This window comes from Brachycentrus maculatus, unplaced genomic scaffold, assembly GCF_059751285.1.
Source record: "Brachycentrus maculatus isolate JH-2025_06_01 unplaced genomic scaffold, ASM5975128v1 h1tg000436l, whole genome shotgun sequence".
In the NCBI taxonomy this organism is placed as follows: Eukaryota; Metazoa; Arthropoda; class Insecta; order Trichoptera; family Brachycentridae; genus Brachycentrus; species Brachycentrus maculatus.
The window spans coordinates 289,349-310,000 of NW_028281184.1; the positions used below are offsets into that span (position 1 = coordinate 289,349).

At 33.9% G+C, this 20,652-nt stretch overlaps 1 protein-coding gene across 1 annotated transcript in view; it reads left to right on the forward strand.

Moving 5' to 3' along the window:
• Positions 1-2,109: 2,109 nt before the first annotated feature.
• LOC148302603 (uncharacterized) overlaps positions 2,110-20,652 on the forward strand; it is a 42,359-nt gene continuing 23,816 nt past the window's right edge. The window contains exons 1-2 of the mRNA XM_088271352.1: positions 2,110-5,332; positions 6,497-6,658. Coding sequence (XP_088127478.1) covers positions 2,110-5,332; positions 6,497-6,658 — 3,385 coding nt within the window. The remainder of the gene's footprint in view (positions 5,333-6,496; positions 6,659-20,652) is intronic.

Consider the following 20,652-nt stretch of genomic DNA (forward strand, 5'->3'; position numbering starts at 1 on the left):
TTGAATATTACGAAATGATCAGGTATCAGTTAGGTGGTTTTTAATAAACACAATGATACTTATTTATTTTTTTACAAAAATGTTCATAATATTAGTATATAACCACTCACCGAGATTTTTATGTCTACCGGTTTCGAGACGTACCCGTCTCTACGTCAGGATAATCAGTATTACAGCATGCAAACAATACCACCCTTCACCACCAAAGCACCATTTACACAATTAAAACTACATAAAATGTTTAACACATGCGATTTTTGGTCGACCCGAAGACCAACATGCACTATAGTTTTCACCACAGACATGCATTACGAGCCGAGGTTAAACATGCACGTTTATGCATGTTTAACCTCGTAGTGTTTGCATGCTTTATTAGTGATTATCCTGACGAAGAGACGGGTACGTCTCGAAATCGGTAGACATAAAAATCTCGGTGAGTGGTTATACCATATACTAATATTATTAACATTTTTGTAAAAAAAAAGTAAAAATGACTAACCACAAAGTAAATGCCTTAAATATTAATAATATTGAGAATACAATACAAGCTGACGGTCGTCAGCCCCGTAAATGCCCAGACTTCCATATTCTTCTTCATCTTTGATGAGATGTCAAAAAATAATATGAAAATAACTCCTGTAATTGGAGATAATCCAGATTTTGTGAACAAGTATTTGGACACACTCAAAATGTTGTAAATAAATTATCTGGTCAAATTATAAGCTTAAATAATAAAAATAAAAATGGTATTTTCTGGCGTTTCTCATGTGTGTGATTATAATCCAGGATTCGGACCTCACATACTGATATAAGAGTTTCTGCTTAATAAAAAGCTTCTTTACATCTCACCAAAAGATGTCTCTAGTGAAGTTCTAGTGATTCAAGAACAAGGTTTCTAAATTGGTTCATATATATATATATATAGAACTTCCAAGAATTTGAGTAGTGTGGTTGTCAATAATGGGTAGAATTGGTGAATGTTACACGTGTGTAAAGTGATCACTTAAACCAGCCTATGACGGTCGTCAGCCTCGTAAATGCCCAGACTTCCATATTCTTCTTCATCTTTGATGAGATGTCAAAAAATAATATGAGAATACAATGATTCTATGTAATGATTTACTCAAACGGGTGGACTTTTTTATTTCATTAATTGTTTCATTAAGTCTGGGCATCTACGGGGCTTACGACCGTCATAGACTGGTTTTAATGATCACTTTACACAACTATAACTTTCACCAATTCTACCCATGACAACCACATTACTTAAATTCTTGGAACTTCTATATATGTTAACCAATTTCGAAACATTGTACTTGAATCACTAGAATTTCACAAGAGACGTATATTGGTAAGATGAAAGATTTTTAATTTTGTGTTTTATTTTACGAAAGTATAACAAAAAATTATGACATAAATCCTTTGACTTATTCTGCTGTGTGAGATTCGAGTACACGAGAATTTATGATATTATATTACTATCCATAATGTATCTTCCGAATGGGTCTATTCAAAGATTTATAATTTTTTATTCCACCCAACTATTGTACAATATCGATAACACAACTTGGCCTGAGCAACGAATGGACATTGTCTTACCATTAAGTAAATTAAAAATTATGTAATTTTATGTGTCATAAAAAATAGTGTATTTTTTAATGTTATTATAATATGTTTAGAAATATTTAGAAATGTTCTTATGTTTAGAAATTAAGATTATGTAAGTTGTAAAGGTAGTCGAGAAGAACAAAGAGACGCAGTTCAGTAAGTTTTAAATGCTACAAATACTGTCCCCACCCCATGCAACGCCTTTAAAATAGTATTTAAGGGGTGGCGGACAAATATTTGTGTGTTCAGATTAGACAATATTCAAAACGCGTATACGCCGCGCCCGCTCTGTTTTTATATTGGTGTCGCTCTGTTCTTCTCGCCCTTGTGTTTGGTAATTTAAGATATATTGGTGAAAATTTGTTATTTTCACATTTATAACTTTGTGATTTTAATAAATAAAAGATTGTCTTCATTTGCGCGTTTTCGTCTTCCTAATAAGAAGTGTTCCAGTACCGTTAGTAGCAACAAATTGGTCCTTCGAGCCGGATCTGGAACACTATGGAAGCCAATCGAACTCCAACTCCTTCACTGACCAGCAGCACAAGTGGGAGTACGAGATCCAGGAAGGCGCTACTGGAACAATCTGCATCTCAAATGAGGGTGACCAGGCAGAGAGCAAGACTCGCCAAAGAAAGGGCGGATGCTGACAAGTCGCAACTACCGTCAGAAAAGGCACGAATGGCGGCAGAAGAAAAGGCACTAGATGCTGAAGAAGTCCATTATCAAAGGATGGCGGAAGTATCATCAAGAGCATCAGAAAAATCCGCCATGGATAGAGTATCGGAATGGGCGGATCAGTGTAGTGCATATGAAGAAATAATAGATTCTACGCCACCAGCTGAACACCATTTGCCGCCCTTGGAGCCGCAAGCCGTGCTGCCAACGTTGGAACAGCCAAATGTAATGCCGCCCTGGGGGTCACAATCCGTGATTCCGCCGCCGTTCGGGCCGCAAACTGCAATGCCGCCCTGTGGGCCGCATTCTGGGCTGCCAACGTTGGGAGAGCAATATGTTATGCCGCCCTGGGAGCCGCAATCCGTGATGCCGCCGTCGTTGGAGCCGCAACCTGCAATGCCGCCCTGTGGGCCGCAATCCGTGATGTCGCCACCGTTGGAGCCGCAAACTGCAATGCCGCCCTGTGGGCCGCATTCTGGGCTGCCAACGTTGGGAGAGCAATATGTTATGCCGCCCTGGGAGCCGCAATCCGTGATGCCGCCGTCGTTGGAGCCGCAACCTGCAATGCCGCCCTGTGGGCCGCAATCCGTGATGTCGCCACCGTTGGAGCCGCAAACTGCAATGCCGCCCCGTGGGCCGCAAACTGGGCTGCCGACGTCGGGACAGCAACCTGTAATGCCGCCCTGTGGGCCGCAATCCGTGATGCCGCCACCGTTGGAGCTGCAAACTGCAATGCCGCCCCGTGGACCGCTAACTGGGCTGCCGACGTCGGGACAGCAACCTGTAATGCCGCCCTGTGGGCCGCAATCCGTGATGCCGCCGCCGTTGGAGCCGCAAACTGCAATGCCGCCCCGTGGGCCGCTAACTGGGCTGCCGACGTCGGGACAACAACCTCTAATGCCGTCCTGGGGGCCGCAATCCGTGATGCCGCCGCCGTTGGAGCCGCAATCTGCAATGCCGCCCCGGAGGCCGCTATCTGGGCTGCCGACGACGGGACAACAACCTGTAATGCTGCCCTGGGGGCCACGATCCGTGATGCCGCCGCAGTTGGGGCCGCAACTTCTGCAGCCACCAGCTGGGCAGACTTCGATGACGTCTTACCAACTTCCGGAGCAGTGTTGCTCACATCAGCCGACACATAACAATATGCAGTCAGCACCCAATAATCAAGAGACTCGCATCAATGAACTCGCTGAATGTATAGGTAAGACATTGTCATATTATTCGCAGGGGCCAAGGTTATCGTCCGATTTACCGATATTTACCGGAAATCCAATGGAATGGATAGCGTTTAAGGGGATATTTAATAATACAACATCAATATATAAAATATCTAACGAAGAAAACTTATACCGTCTGCAAAAATCTTTGAAGGGGGAAGCTCGCGAAGCTGTTTCATCACTGCTGATGTCGCCGAGTAATATTCACGAAATAATAACAACTTTAGATAACATTTTCGGGAATACTGAGTATATCATAGAAAAAACAATATTTGAAATACGGAATTTACACAAATTAGAGGAAAATGCCGGATCTGATTCCATTATTAAATTTTCCTGTAAGGTAAAAAATTTAGTGGCCTTACTAAAATCGTTAAACAATATAGGACACCTATACAACCCGGAGTTATTATCTACGCTAATAAATAAATTACCTAATAGCCTAAAGGCGCTGTGGATAACAGATAAAGACAGGCGCAACTGCAATCAACCTATTATTTGTTATCTTTCGACGTGGTTGGAGCAAATAGTAATTAATTCGAAAAATTCCGGAATGAACGTATTTACTCGTCCAAGCAATAAGTTTAATAATAACCCTCACGGGTCACACGCATTCAATAAAAAAGACAACTATAAAAATAAATATAAAGTTGAGTCCGAGAGGGCACACGTGTACGCTATGAAGGAAATGAAGGAAAGAACATGCCACAACGCGTGTAAAGAAATTCATAAAATCTGGGAATGTACTAAATTTAAAAATTTATCCGTCGATCAACGATGGGACTTAGTAAAGGCAAACGACCTTTGCTTTAAGTGTCTAAATAAAGGACACTCATTAAAAAATTGCTTCTTCCTCAAAAGAAATCCCAATAATAAATATCATTTTTTACTAACAAAGAATGCCAACAAGGCGGGACGATCATCTACGGCGGAATCAAAACCCGCAAGCACTTCTCAAACAGATTCTGAACAAGTCACTAATACATGGGAGAATAACCGAGTACTCCTAAAAATAATACCGATAACATTAAGTGGGCCAAGGGGTAAAGTAAATATCGATGCTCTGCTCGATGATGGTTCCACCGTAACGTTGTTAGAAGCAGATGTAGCTGATGAAATCGGCCTAAAGGGTCCCATAAGTGACTTAGCATTACACGGAGTCAATCAAATGAATTCCACTGACTCGAACTCTATGTTAATTAACGTACAAATAAAAGGACGGGGAGAGAGAAAATTCTTCAACGCGAGTGCGAGGACGATATCGAAGCTAGAACTACCGGAGCAACTTGGAGTAACCAAAGCGTACATAGACAAATATCCACATTTAAAGAATGCTCCGTACATTAATAAAACCGTTAAACCGCGCATGTTGATAGGGCAAAATAACTGGGAACTTATAATCTCTAGGAAATTAATCCAAGGACCGCGAGAGTCGTTGTCTGTTTCTTATACACTGCTTGGATGGGTGGCGTTAGGACACGTGCCAAATTCGCAACGACTTACAAGGGAGATAAATTGTCATGTTACTGAACGACAAAACGCAGAGCTACACGAATTAATTAAAAGTAGTTTTCAGTTAGATAACTCGGAAATATCTCCTAGAATATGTAAAGACGATAAACGAGCGATTCATATATTAAACGAAACTACGCGGCTGAAGGATAAACATTGGGAAACGGGATTATTATGGAAGGAGGAAAATAATTTTCTGCCCGATAATTTGCAAATGGCTAAAGATAGACTTTTTAATTTGGAAAAACGGATGGATAAAGATGAGAACTTCGCCAAGGCATACACGGAGAAAATAAATCATTATTTAAAACTAGGTTATGCGGAGAAAATTGATGCAAATTACTTTAAAGATTGTACTAACAAATGGTATTTACCACACTTTGCAGTTTATAATACAAATAAACCAGGGAAATTAAGACTGGTATTTGACGCAGCCGCTAAAACAAAGGGTGTATCCTTAAACGATAGACTTTTAACCGGTCCAGATCTTTACAATTCCTTGTTGGGTATTATATTTAAATTCAGACAGTATAAAATAGCCTTTACAGCTGATATTCAAGAAATGTTCCTTCAAATAAAAATATCACAGGACGATTTACCGTGTCAATTATTCTTGTGGAGAGGGATGGATAGAACGTGTATACCCTCCGTGTATGTTATGAAATCGATGGTTTTCGGTGCAAAATCATCCCCGTGCTCCGCACAGTATGTAAGAAACGTAAATGCGGAACGGTACGCCTCGATATATCCCGATGCTGTTCGGGCAGTTGGTAGCAAACACTATATGGACGACTACCTCGATAGCATCGACACAATTGAGGAGGCGAAGAAAATAACAAGAGATGTTTATTTTATTCATCAACAGGGTGGTTTTAACATAACTAGCTGGGCATCTAACGTTCCGGAAATATTAGAATTCATTCCAGAAGAAAATAGAACTCAGGGAATAGTAAACTTCGACGTTAATAGTACGCCAATGCAACGCACCTTGGGCTTACAATGGGATCCGAATTCGGATACACTCTCATTCGATATAAGTTTTAAAAAATTACCGGTTGAATTGATCACGGGAGGAACACGTCCGACTAAAAGAGAAATGTTGCAGGTAATAATGTCAGTGTTTGATCCCCCGGGATTTCTAGCACCGTTGACAATAAAATCTAAAATCCTCTTACAAAATGTTTGGAGATCGGGAACAAATTGGGATTCAAAGTTAAATGATCGTAATTTTAAAGAATGGACACAGTGGCTACAAGATTTAGAGGCCGTAAAGTTAGTAAAAATCCCGCGTCATTATGAATTATATATAGACCAAATAGAAGAAAGGCAATTACATATTTTTTGCGACGCAAGTGAGAAGGCGATGTGTTGCGTCGCTTACAATCGGTCGCGGGATAAAAATGGAAATGTTTTCGTCAACTTTATTGCTAGTAAGACTCGAGTAGCTCCTATTAAACCAATTTCTGTTCCGCGATTAGAATTGCAAGCCGCCCTATTAGGGAGTAGATTGTGTAAAGCGATAACAGACGAGCACACAGTAAAATTTGACTCTAAACATTTCTGGACAGATTCAAAAACCGTGATGTGCTGGTTAAAATCTGATTCGAGAAACTTCAAACCCTTTGTGGCACATCGTCTAGGTGAGATAGACGAACTAGTCGGATCCGACGCATGGCGCTGGATTCCGACTAAGTTAAATGTAGCGGACGAAGCGACGCGAGACAATTCTACATTAGACCTATCTTTGCACGGCAAATGGTTAGCAGGACCTACTTTCCTGAAGGAGTCTATAGAACTTTGGCCTTCAGAAAATAATAAAAACGATATTAACATTGATAATGAAACATTAGAATTGAAACCGGCAGCTATACTCTCTCTACACACACGTAGTGACTTTATAGATTTATCTAGATTCTCTAAATATGTACGATTACTTAGAACGGTAGCCTGTGTATTTAAATTTGTTGATATTTGCAAACGAAAAACAGAAGGTAAAATTTTATTTCCGGAAGATGTTAATAAAGCCGAAAACTTCCTCATAAAGGAAGCGCAGAAAAGATGTTTCTCGAAAGAAATACATTGTCTCGTTAAGAATCAGGTATTACCAAACGAAAGCAAGCTGAGGAAATTAAACGCATTTTTAGATAATAACGGTATTATCAGACTGCAAGGACGCATCCCTGAGGTAGCCGATGTTAAAGTGGGGGCAACTATTCCTATTATTCTCCACAATAAAGATCAGTTTGTTGAATTATTAATAAAATATTACCACGATAAAAGTGGACATAACGGAGTGGAGTACGTTTTGAACAAATTAAGGCAGAAATATTGGGTAATAAACGGGCGACAGGCAGTCAGAAAAGTTAATTATTTATGTCAAACGTGCAGAAACAATAAAGCGAAACCACAGTTTCCTTTAATGGGCAATCTTCCATCAGAAAGGCTGCAACATAACATTCGTCCATTTACAAATACGGGAATGGATTATTTTGGGCCCCTGATGGTTACCATAGGAAGAAGGCATGAGAAACGATACGGCGTATTATTCACGTGTTTATCGACACGAGCTATTCACATAGAAGTAGCCGACTCCCTTTCAACGGATTCTGCAATATTAGCAATACGGCGTTTTGTAGCCAGACGCGGAGTTCCCATCACTATTTGGAGTGATAACGGTACGAATCTAAAGGGCGCGAATACAGAGTTGAAACAATCAATCCAATCTTTAAATCAATACACGATTACAAACGAAATGACCAATAGAAGAATAGTTTGGAAATTTATACCTCCGGCCTCCCCTCACCACGGTGGGGCATGGGAAAGTCTGGTGAAGTCCATCAAACGGACTTTTTACGCTATTTTAAAAGAGCAAGCTCCTAGGCCGGAAACACTACATACGTTATTATTAGAAGCAGAGAATATCGTCAATAGTCGGCCTTTAACACACGTATCTCTCGACAGTAAAGACTGTGAAAGTTTAACACCGAATCATTTCTTGTTAGGGTATGATTATGATTCACCAATAATTGGTGTTTTCAACAAGGATGATATGTGTCTAAAACGACAATGGAGAATTGCACAATATTTCACCGACCAGTTCTGGGCCAGATGGGTAAAGGAATACTTACCTACCTTAACAAAACGTCCAAAGTGGCACAACAAGGTACCTCCCATAAAAGAAGGAGATATCGCGATTCTGTGTGACAACACATTTCCAAGGAATACGTGGCCAAAAGGAGTAATAACGAAAATATACCACGGTTCTAATAAACAAGTAAGAGTGGTGGAAATTAAAACCAACACTGGAATATATCGTAGGCCAGCCACTAAAATTGCAATATTAGATGTAAAATAAATATAAAATAAATAAATAAATAAAAAAAATTATAATAATAAAAAAAAAAAAAAAAAAAATAATAATAATAATTATGAAAAAAAAAAATATAGTAATAATAATTATAAATCATAATAATGATACAAATAATATAACGAAAATAAAAATAGGAAGGATATCGATAAGTTACTCCACATGTCCCATACATAAGCGCAACCGTTGACCGCATTCGAAATATGAGAGAGAATACCTACTTGAGTAGGTAAAAACTCTCGGCAAAGTACCAATAGGTTGAATGATAGATTAACTAACGTCGATAAGAAAAAGGTCGAAACTTAGGAGTGTGATGAAGATTTGTGTTGGGCTAAAATAATATGCGCATTAAAATTTGAAATGTGATATTTTTCGTTTGTTATTCTATGAATCGGGGAGATAACGTGTCATGTGACACGTGGCGCGTCAAATAACACTGCACCTATAATTCAAGTGAAGTATGTTTTCTTTAGCCCTAAAAAGGGCGACGTCAGCCATGAAAACGTCAGAATTGGCGACGAAATTTAAAACGTCTCGATATATCTATCATTATTAGTATAATTTATGACTTAATTTTGCCACATATCTTAGCTCTAGAATCCGGAGACATATTTTAACAAGTATTCGGAGAAAAAGACCCTCCATGAAGTTGATTTATCGTGTATACGGACCCTTATTTGTGAAGGAAGGCATTCTTTAAAAAAAAAAAAAAAATTGTCAATGTTAATGTGACTTAAATTTTTTTGTGAAATCTGTTGTCTACTTATTTTGAATTATTTATTGCTAACACTCGACTGAATTTAAGTAAGGGAACCGTTTGGTGAAACGTGTTTCACGGAGGGGAGTGTATCTTCCGAATGGGTCTATTCAAAGATTTATAATTTTTTATTCCACCCAACTATTGTACAATATCGATAACACAACTTGGCCTGAGCAACGAATGGACATTGTCTTACCATTAAGTAAATTAAAAATTATGTAATTTTATGTGTCATAAAAAATAGTGTATTTTTTAATGTTATTATAATATGTTTAGAAATATTTAGAAATGTTCTTATGTTTAGAAATTAAGATTATGTAAGTTGTAAAGGTAGTCGAGAAGAACAAAGAGACGCAGTTCAGTAAGTTTTAAATGCTACAAATACTGTCCCCACCCCATGCAACGCCTTTAAAATAGTATTTAAGGGGTGGCGGACAAATATTTGTGTGTTCAGATTAGACAATATTCAAAACGCGTATACGCCGCGCCCGCTCTGTTTTTATATTGGTGTCGCTCTGTTCTTCTCGCCCTTGTGTTTGGTAATTTAAGATATATTGGTGAAAATTTGTTATTTTCACATTTATAACTTTGTGATTTTAATAAATAAAAGATTGTCTTCATTTGCGCGTTTTCGTCTTCCTAATAAGAAGTGTTCCAGTACCGTTAGTAGTAACACATAAAATATTTTGAATACCATGAAAGATTCATCCTCTAGAATAAGGATTGATGTATGAATATAAAGGATGATATTGTGAAATTAGTCAGTCCCTGCTCATCAAAATGCCGGATTATTTAGTTTCCGTGAAACGTTTGAAGTGAGTTATATTCCAGGATAATTTGATAAGCTAAATATTATTGTTTACTTACGACAGCAATTTCGTTTATGATACTGAATTTCGAGTATTCTTTGCCTCTGCTATTTTGATTGCTTTATTTATTTTTCTATAAACCCTTTCAAAAAATATTTTTATATGAAGATAAATTAACGTTCATTATAAACAACATTTTGAGTGTGTCCAAATACTTGTTCACAAAATCTGGATTTTCTCCAATCACAGGAGTTATTTTCATATTATTTTTTGACATCTCATCAAAGATGAAGAAGAATATGGAAGTCTGGGCATTTACGGGGCTGACGACCGATCTCACATCTTACATCTCACCAATAGATGTCTCTAGTGAAGTTCTATTGATTCAAGAACAAGGTTTCTAAATTGGTTCATATATATAGATCTTCTAAGAATTTGAGTAGTGTGGTTGTCAATAATGGGTAGAATTGGTGAATGTTACATGTGTGTAAAGTGATCACTTAAACCAGCCTATGACGGTCGTCAGCCCCGTAAATACCCAGACTTCCATATTCTTCTTCATCTTTGATGAGATGTCAAAAAATAATATGTTAATTATGAATATTTTTAATCTTATATAAATTCATACACACACATTTTTAACAGTTTCAACTTTGGGAGTACTTAATTTTTTTTTTGATTTAACGAAATTGATAACGTGAGTAGTATCAACTTAAATTTTCTTATTTTCAGTGAGTTCAAATTCAAAATTGTATATATATATATATATATATATATATATATATATATATATATATATATATATATATATATATATATATATATATATATATATATATATATATATATATATATATATATATATATATATATATATATATATATATATATATATATATATATATATATATATATATATATATATATATATATATATATATATATATATATATATATATATATATATATATATATATATATATATATATATATATATATATATATATATATATATATATATATATATATATATATATATATATATATATATTTATATATATATATATATATATTTATATATATATATATATATATATATATATAAATATATATATATATATATATATATATATATATACATATATTACAAACAGGAACCCCTTATTTGTAATTGACCCCCGCCACTTGCTGCTTGAATCGTGACCAAGGTTGTTTATAAATATATGAACTCACTTTAAACCTTAACATTTTGCAAGAAAAAACTCATTATAATCAATTGCCTTCTTTATTTAAGCTTTCGTTAGAAAAATAATGATTTTATAATGACTTTAGTAGTCCCAGCGGAGAAGCGCCCGTGGATTAGGAAATATTAATTGCGTTCCTTAATTGGATTTCTCTTCCCAATCACATTAATCAGCTATTGATTAGCTAATCCAAATGTTATCTGGGGTAATATTACCTTAATGAGATGGAATAACATTACATCTTTAAGAAGATTAACATCGCCTGAGAAGTAAAAGGGATGTTAGTGTCATTTTTACGAATGGATACCAGAAATACCGTTCTTAATTGCATGTTTAATTCAAATATAATAGCCATTTTACTAAGTTCAGTAAAAAAATGAGTAACAGACAAAAGGATCTTCCACAATATTTTTTTTTAAATTGCATAGGTTCAAAATCTGACACCGTCTTTTTATAATTATCCTCTAATTGATTTTATTGTTCATACGTTAGACCACCAATGTTATGATTTTACAAAAAAATAACACATTAACTACGCTTCTTATTTGTCCGCCTCCGTAATGTTGTGGTTAGCGTGGTTTATTACTGGTTTGTTTGGTGCTGGAGGTCCCAAATTCGATATCCAGAGGGAAGTTTTCATTTTTAGTTTTTGACTTTTTTTAACATTAATATTAGTAATTTAAGTACATAACCACTTTTCGAAATTTCACTCTGCAGGTTTTAAAACGCATTAGTCTTGAAAAAAATCATTTGCTACTTGCAATTGCCTTAGATCTTTCAATTGAAAGATAATTGAAAATAGTCAATGACGGGAAAAATGGTGAATGTTGTATAGTTTATAAAGCGATCTCTTAAACTAGTCAATTATAGGTCATATACCCAGTTTTCCATATTCTTTTTCATCTTTGTGGAGATATTGATCAATAAAAAAACACGTCGCTTCAAGCTTTTAACTAGGTCAAATACTCAAATACTCTTTTTTTGGCCATAGTATCAATTTCTTTTTTAGATAAAACATTTTCTTTCAATAACTTTTCAGCTCTTATTAAAATGTGTTTCCTCTAGAATTAATGTCAAATTCCTTTGACATTAAATAAGCTGTAAAGGCAAAGAGGGAGATTTCCCCACAGCTCTTGGAGCAAGTATAATATATTAACGTGTTTTTCCAAACACCAAAACACACAAACTAATAAGTTGGAAATTCATGGCGACCCTAACCCTTTCATCCCCGTAATGAAGTGCCACAAATTAAGTGTTGAATATATTAGCTCCAGGCTTATCTTTTCAAAGTCGCACAGCGGAACAGTGGAAGGCCATTATTATCCTTTTACTTAACGCAGTTATGAATTTATGATTTCCAGTCAATTTTCCATTCAGGAAGCCGTAAATCTGTAGTCTATATTCAGTCGTAAAATCATTTCTGCGCATTCTAAGTGATGTTAATGGTTATATGGAGTGGGCCATAGTAAAAGGCGATTTCAAAACAGATGAAAAAAATATTAAATCTTACCTAAATTACATTTTTTACATCTCACGATGAAGAAAAGATAATGATGAAGAAAAATATGGTAGTCCATCTATTTATATGTTTAGCCGGCGGGTATATATGAGGAGATGAACGAACGTGGAAGAGGCATTTTTTTTTTCAAAGACAGAGAGGTTTCTATTTTTTCTGCTTACCCCTGCGAGAAAACACGTGTTGGTTAGTTAGATAGTAGGTTGGCTATATACAAAACCTATCAAACGCTGACTAAGCGATCACTTTATACATGTGTAATATTTCCCTTTCTATTAACCATTGACAACCACACTACTCAATTTTTTGGAACTCCTACATATACCATGAATCTTAAGATGCTTTATTTATGAGCTCACTGGAGCCATCTGTGGTTGCCTTAAGAAAGATTTTATTTAGCAGAGACCTTTTTATTTATATACATATATGCAAAATCCTAACCGGATTATTTTTGACGCCAGAAAACATGATTTTCAATTTTTATGCAGCTTGTTATTAAACCAGATTATTTTACTCTGGACAATTTTGAATTTGAACTCACTGAAAATAAGAAAATTTTAGTTGATACTACTCACGTTATCAATTTCGTTAAATCAAAAAAAAATTAAGTACTCCCAAAGTTGAAACTGTTAAAAATGCGTGTGTATGAATTTATATAAGATTGAAAATATTCATAATTAACATATTATTTTTTGACATCTCATCAAAGATGAAGAAAAATATGGAAGTTTGGGCATTCACGGGGCTGACGACCGTCATAGGCTGGTTTAAGTGATCACTTTACACACGTGTAACACTCACCAATTCTACCCATTATTGACAACCACACTACTCAAATTCTTGGAAGATCTATATATATGAACCAATTTAGAAACCTTGTTCTTGAATCACTAGAACTTCACTAGAGATATCTATTCGTGAGATGTAAGATGTGAGATCGGTCGTCAGCCCCGTAAATTCCCAGACTTCCATATTCTTCTTCATCTTTGATGAGATGTCAAAAAATATTATGAAAATAACTCCTGTTATTGGAGATAATCCAGATTTTGTGAACAAGTATTTGGACACACTCAAAATGTTGTTTATAATGAACGTTAATTTATCTTCACATAAAAATATTTTTTGAAAGGGTTTATTGAAAAATAAATAAAGCAATAAAAATAGCAGAGGCAAAGAATACTCGAAATTCAGTATCATAAACGAAATTGCTGTCGTAAGTAAACAATAATATTTAGCTTTATCAAATTATTCTGGAATACAACTCACTTCAAACGTTTCACGGAAAATAAATAATCCGGCATTTTGATGAGCAGGGACTGACTAATTTCATAATATCATCCTTTATATTCATACGTCAATCCTTATTCTAGAGGATGAATCTTTCATGGTATTCAAAATATTTTATGGATAGTAATATAATATCATAAATTCTCGTGTACTCGAATCTTACACAGCAGAATAAGTCAAAGGATTCATGTCATAATTTTTTTTTATACTTTCGTAAAATTAAACACAAAATAAAAATCTTTCATCTTACCAATATACGTCTCTTGTGAAATTCTAGTGATTCAAGTACAATGTTTCGAAATTGGTTAATATATATAGAAGTTCCGAGAATTTAAGTAATGTGGTTGTCATGGGTAGAATTGGTGAAAGTTATAGTTGTGTAAAGTGATCATTAAAACCAGTCTATGACGGTCGTAAGCCCCGTAGATGCTCAGACTTCCATTTTCTTATTCATCTTTGTTGGGATGGCAAAAAAAAAAAATAAAAATAATCAACATAGATTTGTAAACCAGTATTTGGACAAACTCAAAATGTTGTAAAATGAAAATCAGCTCATTATTTGTGTACATTTTTAGGTAAATATAAGAAGTCTACAATATGTTGTAACCAGCCCCTCATTGTTGTGGCTCAGTCTGTTTAAGTGGAAAATAAAGAAAATAGAATGATAATGTTTATGCAAATGTGGTTTGTAATAGATACAACGGAAAACTTGGCATGATGAAGTATTTCAAATACATGAAAGTGGTCAGGTCGGGAGTCTTAATAATCGGTGGATTTGTTTGAGGAAATGCATACATGTGTACGTGGCGAAGGTTGTTCACCAAGTTAACACAGCTTACCCCTATGGGGAAGCATCCTAATGGTTAGTTAGGTGGACAGAAAAGAGAAAGCACACATCTTCAATATGTAACATTGCAATGCTCATGAGTATGCTATATTCTAGCAGCTGTCAAAACAGCATCTTGGTTTCGGGTCGTGGTCCCGTAGTCCTGTGGACAATTAGAGTTTCTGGGTTCGAAACCACCCTACCACAATTTAATCCCTATTTTAATAATGAACCGCTTAGGCTTACAGAAATGGTATGTCATTGAAGTATTTTATTATGCTATAATTTTTAATTATAAGTATTGCTTTTGTTTCTTTACTTTCGATAGAAGGCGCTGCCATTGCAGTCAAAGAAGCTTTTTTACCTGTCACAGGTATATAAAATCACCCACGTATTTGAATACAACGTTTTGTCAAAATATCAAAACAATTTTTCTCAAGTACAATGATTTTGAACTCTTACCAAGTCGATGGAAATTTATTTAATGTGTAAATAATGAATTTGAAGAGAACTCCATTCATTATATTTTGAACTCCTTGTACTGAAAAACTGTGTACTAAATTCATTTACAAAGAGTACGGTTATCGGCAATAAAAGGTCTCAATGTGTAAAATGCAGATTAAATGTTTTTTTACGTTTGTTCAACATAAAAGCAGTTCATGTCGTAAAAAAGAAAAGTGATCGTGGCTCCATCGTCATACTAATTCCCGAAGGATTTTCACGTTACATCTGTGGCGCAAAGCGCTGGACTTTAATTAAATTTTGGTGTTGAAAACAAATGCATTTTCCAATTTAAAGTTAAAGCACATTAACAGACGCTATCAAGTGCTAGACCTTTTTTTTTTCATATTTTGTCTATCACTATCGTATTTGTTTCTGCTTATAATTATTTTTCAACGAATAGGAGAAATTGAAAAACGTTAAAACAGTTTATAAAATGAATAAAAATTTGCAATACCGATAAAAATGGTTTGAATAAGACAAATAAATTATACAAATACAAATTATACAAATAAACAATGTGACAAATCTTGATTGATATAAGATATTGAATCCATTCTATATATTGTATTATTTTTACGGATCAAATGTATTCATTTATAATTCACTTACACAATAATACTGAATATGCTATAAATCCTTGAGCATAATAGGTAAGGACATTTTTTAAGGCAACTAATAAATAATTATAAAAATCGGAAGGGTTTATGATATTACTAATATATGAGATCTATGCATGTCGGTTATTCGAAAGATAACGAGAATGAATTGCATCTGCGAGTATTTTAGTTCCGGGCTTTTATTGTATACTCATTCGGATTGTTATTTGTGCACAGATCAGTGTTTTCATTAAACACAATAATAAATATTACTCTCACAATGCGTAGCACTTCATTTGTTCATATATAGCGTCTGACGTGTATATATATAAATATATATATATATATATATATATATATATATATATATATATATATATATATATATATATATATATATATATATATATATATATATATATATATATATATATATAATATATATATATATATATATATATATATATATATATATATATATATATATATATATATTTATATATATATTTAAATATATATATATATATATATATATATATATATATATATATATATATATATATATATATATATATATAGCTCTCTTGTTCCTAACGTTATATCCTTCATCACTCTCATGTAACGAAACATGCCTTATAATACCCAATATTACGTGACGTGTCCTTCAAATTTCGTTCTATTATCGATTATAGAATCATTGACTTAAAAGTTTAATTTCGAAAATAAATATTACGATAACGATTTAAAATATTACGTTATTTAAAAGAAGACGAATTTTCTGTTCACGATGAAAACTAGGGTAAACTTTTTTAAAAGATTATAAAACCAATGTCGTTTTTCTGTACAACGAAACAAAGTCGTGTAAAATTATTTTTATGTTGCCTAATTGACCGTAGGCTGAAAAGGGGGATGTATTTTATGAACGCCTTAGCCTAGGAAACAACCCTTAAAAGTTGAACTCTAACGATCTTCATTTAACCCCAATCACCGCAGGAAACAAAAACACTCGTTAAATAGATTCCTTGGAATTTTGCACGCATAACGGAAAAAGACGTTTGGGTAGCGATTCTTAAACTTTGAGGGGGAGGTTTAAACAGACATACGAACAAAATCCTATAAAACAAATATTAAACATATCAACATAATAACCTGATTTAATTTTTATCGATACTTTATTAAAAGTATGTAAAACATTGCTTGAAAAAAATAAAAATAATTTTTTTAGAGAAAGGTAATTTAAATAATTTAAAGAAAGGTAATTATTTACATTTTAATATAAAGAAAACAATACGTCACATAAAATACAATTTCTTATATACAGAATTTTATTTTTTATCCTTCATGTCGCTGATTGTACACAATGGTGCAAAGGACACCGTCTCGAAATGAAATGGACTTAAAAACACTTATTATATTATGCCAAGTCTTTAACTCCAGATTTTTAAATCCAAGAGTTGATTAAGAATGATTAAGAGAGAATTTTCAATGTGTGTAGTAACTGATTAATGGGTAAAGAAAAAGAGGAGAAATAAAAGGTATCAAAGGCAAAATATTAGAAATGAATAAGTCACCCAGGATTGCATACCCGTACAAGCTGATGAAAACTACTGCAAATGTGTACGTTTTATGTGTGATATATTTAGTAGTAATATTCAGTAGTAATATTTTTTTAAATATTAAAAAAAAAGGTTTTTGTATTCACAAAAGCTTAAAACCCGAAAAAAATGCACAACGAAACATTAATATCTTTACTATTAAAATTATTTAAAGTATGAGTTTTTTTTTGTTTTACATAGGAAAAACAGTTACAATTCTCAAAATTAAACTAACATAAACAATAAATTGCTTTAAAAATGACAGCAGTATTAAGATGATACAATATATTTATATACAATTTTATTAATAATAAAACCCTTATCTGCACCCCAATGGTGCATAGGGCACTGCGTCACATAACGCAGTGTTATCTTGATCGTTTACACATGAAGGAAAGGTGATCAACCCTCCGCTTCAGGAACCGGTCCAGGGTAATATTGAATAAATATTACAGTGAAAAAATCACAAATATTTATTTGACCCCCCTGGGAATCGAACCCGGGACCTCCAGAATGGTAGCCGAGCGTGCTGCCCATTACACTACGGAGGCAGACAAAATTGCATTAAAATTTTATTTAGTTAATTTATTTATATTTATTTAGTTTATATTTATTAAAACGTTATTTGAGAAACAGTGTTTTAAGGGAACTGATAGGAGAAAAGTGCTGTTTTAGGACACAATATACATAAATAAATCATCCCTACCTTTTACATGTATACCAAAATATACTCTATCCCTTATATGCAAAGTGACGAAAAATCACTGTGTTGTTTTATGAGGTAAAAATAGGGAAATTTTATACTTTTGAATTTTATTCATCTTCACCAAGTTATAAGTTTATTAAGAAAAATACAAACCCTGCATAAGACCACTTTTGAGGTCAATAACGTAAACACGACTAGTTCCGAAAACTAGAGATGTGCTCGAAACTAGTCATGTTTATATAAATAAACTATCCTATTGAATATATTATTAGATTAAAACCAATATTTTTAGCTTTTCCACTTTATTTTTATTTGACCAGCGACCGGGTTTCGTCGTTACCGACATCATCATACTGGTAAATATATTAAAAATGCAATTCCATCACGAAGTGTCAGTGGATAATATAAATCTATCCTATTGAAATTTTATAAAAAAAAAACATAAATGAATACTTAATCAAATGGTTTAAATCAGATTTTAAACGTAAAAAGGTGAAAATATCACATCTTTTGGCGTTTTTTTAATCATCTTAAATATATAATAATCTATTAGATTTACGCAAAAAGATCTAGAACGTATTGTATGTAAACGATGAATGTGATTAAAAAAGCATTTTTATCAATATTTCGTTTATAATATTTTTTTAAATATATCCGAAAAATTAACATGAAGTTTAGTCTATTGAGGAACGAAAGTGTGTAATTATTTAGTACTTGATACTAAAAATATACCCAATTATTTTTTTATTACAAATAGCAAGCGTTTGGTTCTCTTGAGTCGTGGATTTTTATGATACAATAAACATTATTTTCCTCCCACATTTTCCCCAATGACTCGTGCCCTCGGTTACATCAGTCGGATTTAAAATTCGTTCATCCCTTAACCTGCCGAGCGCAACGGCAAACAATTCCAGTGAATTAAAAAAACCCTATAGAAATATTGTTTCGGATTTGCAAATAATTCAAATAAAAAACATCATAAACAAGAGTTAAATTCTCCGGATACATAGTACTTTCTCTTATGCTTTGTATTTAACCTTCGTTTCGTCCTCCAATGTTAAAAATACCGCGTCGGACTTTTATCGTGTAAATGTATATACATTTACATATTTATCAAACTTCTTGACCAGAAAAAATGTTTATTCTTGGGTATATTGAAACAAGCCAATCTAACATACAACCAAAAATAGAATAGTTGTACTGGCCAAAGCTTTAACCTTATTTAACTGTTTAAAAAAAATCATAGCTAGTGCTTGCATATTAATAAAAAAAAAACGAAAAACAATACAAAAACAATAACAAGAGCGTAAATATGAATTAAACTGTAAATTAATGTAAACAAAGAAGAAGGATAAGGTTTGGAGCTGAGGGGGAAGAGGTAGACGAAAATAAAGAATAATAATATGATGTACAAATCCGATTCCAGGGATAAATAAGCATGTTTCAGGCTTTTTTTAAAAGTTGATTATGATTGATGTATTATTTGATGTTAATGTAACGTATTATCAAACTATTAGGTTGACTACAGAAAAACGTAAAGTAATGGATTTTTTTGCAGGAAAATAAAGGCGGTAATATCATCGTTACGGAAACGGCGCCATTCGAAGAAAGAAAAAAAAACAAATCTCGAGCAGTAATGTCTCACGGGGTGGACCAATGGTCCAAGTTTGTCACGGCTAACTCCGCACCAGTTCGCAGGTCCTGTCATCGCCTTCCTTATCGCCCCTGTACTTTCTAAACTTTTCCCCGAACGCCGTGCGTGCGCAGTAATTGTAGCCCAGTTTATCAACATTTAGCCGGCTTGTTTTGCCGAACAATCTCACAATTAACGTTATCGATTGGTCTAAATGTATAATAAGGGTGAACGAATGCCGTAAACGCAGTACTCGGGGAAACTTTCACCGATCCAATTTGCCATTTCTTTCGACCCCTTTTCCGACCGTCAAGAATATTGTATGAAGTACCTTTATAGGTGATAGGATCACTTATGTGATCACTTTATACACGTGTAACGTTTACAAATTCTACCTATGATTGACACCCATATAGCTTAAGTTTTGAAAGTTATATTTTTGCAATAAAATAACAACTATGTATTTTTTCCACTTGAATTTTATTTGACCAGCAACCGGGTTTCATCGTAACCGACAACATCAGACTGGTGATATCGGTTACGACGAAACCCGGTTGCTGGTCAAATAAAATTCACGTGGAAAAATTTGTGGTTATTTTATTCTATAAAATGCACCAAGAAATGTCAGTACAAAACTTGAATTTATATTTATTATTTGATTGACACCTTCATCACATGCAACTTCTTGGCATCTGTGTAATGGTTTACTTTGGTACTTTTTTTGTTTTTTTTTTACTAGCAGAAACTTTTATGAAATGTATGTATTATAATTCTTCCCCGGTTTTTACGCA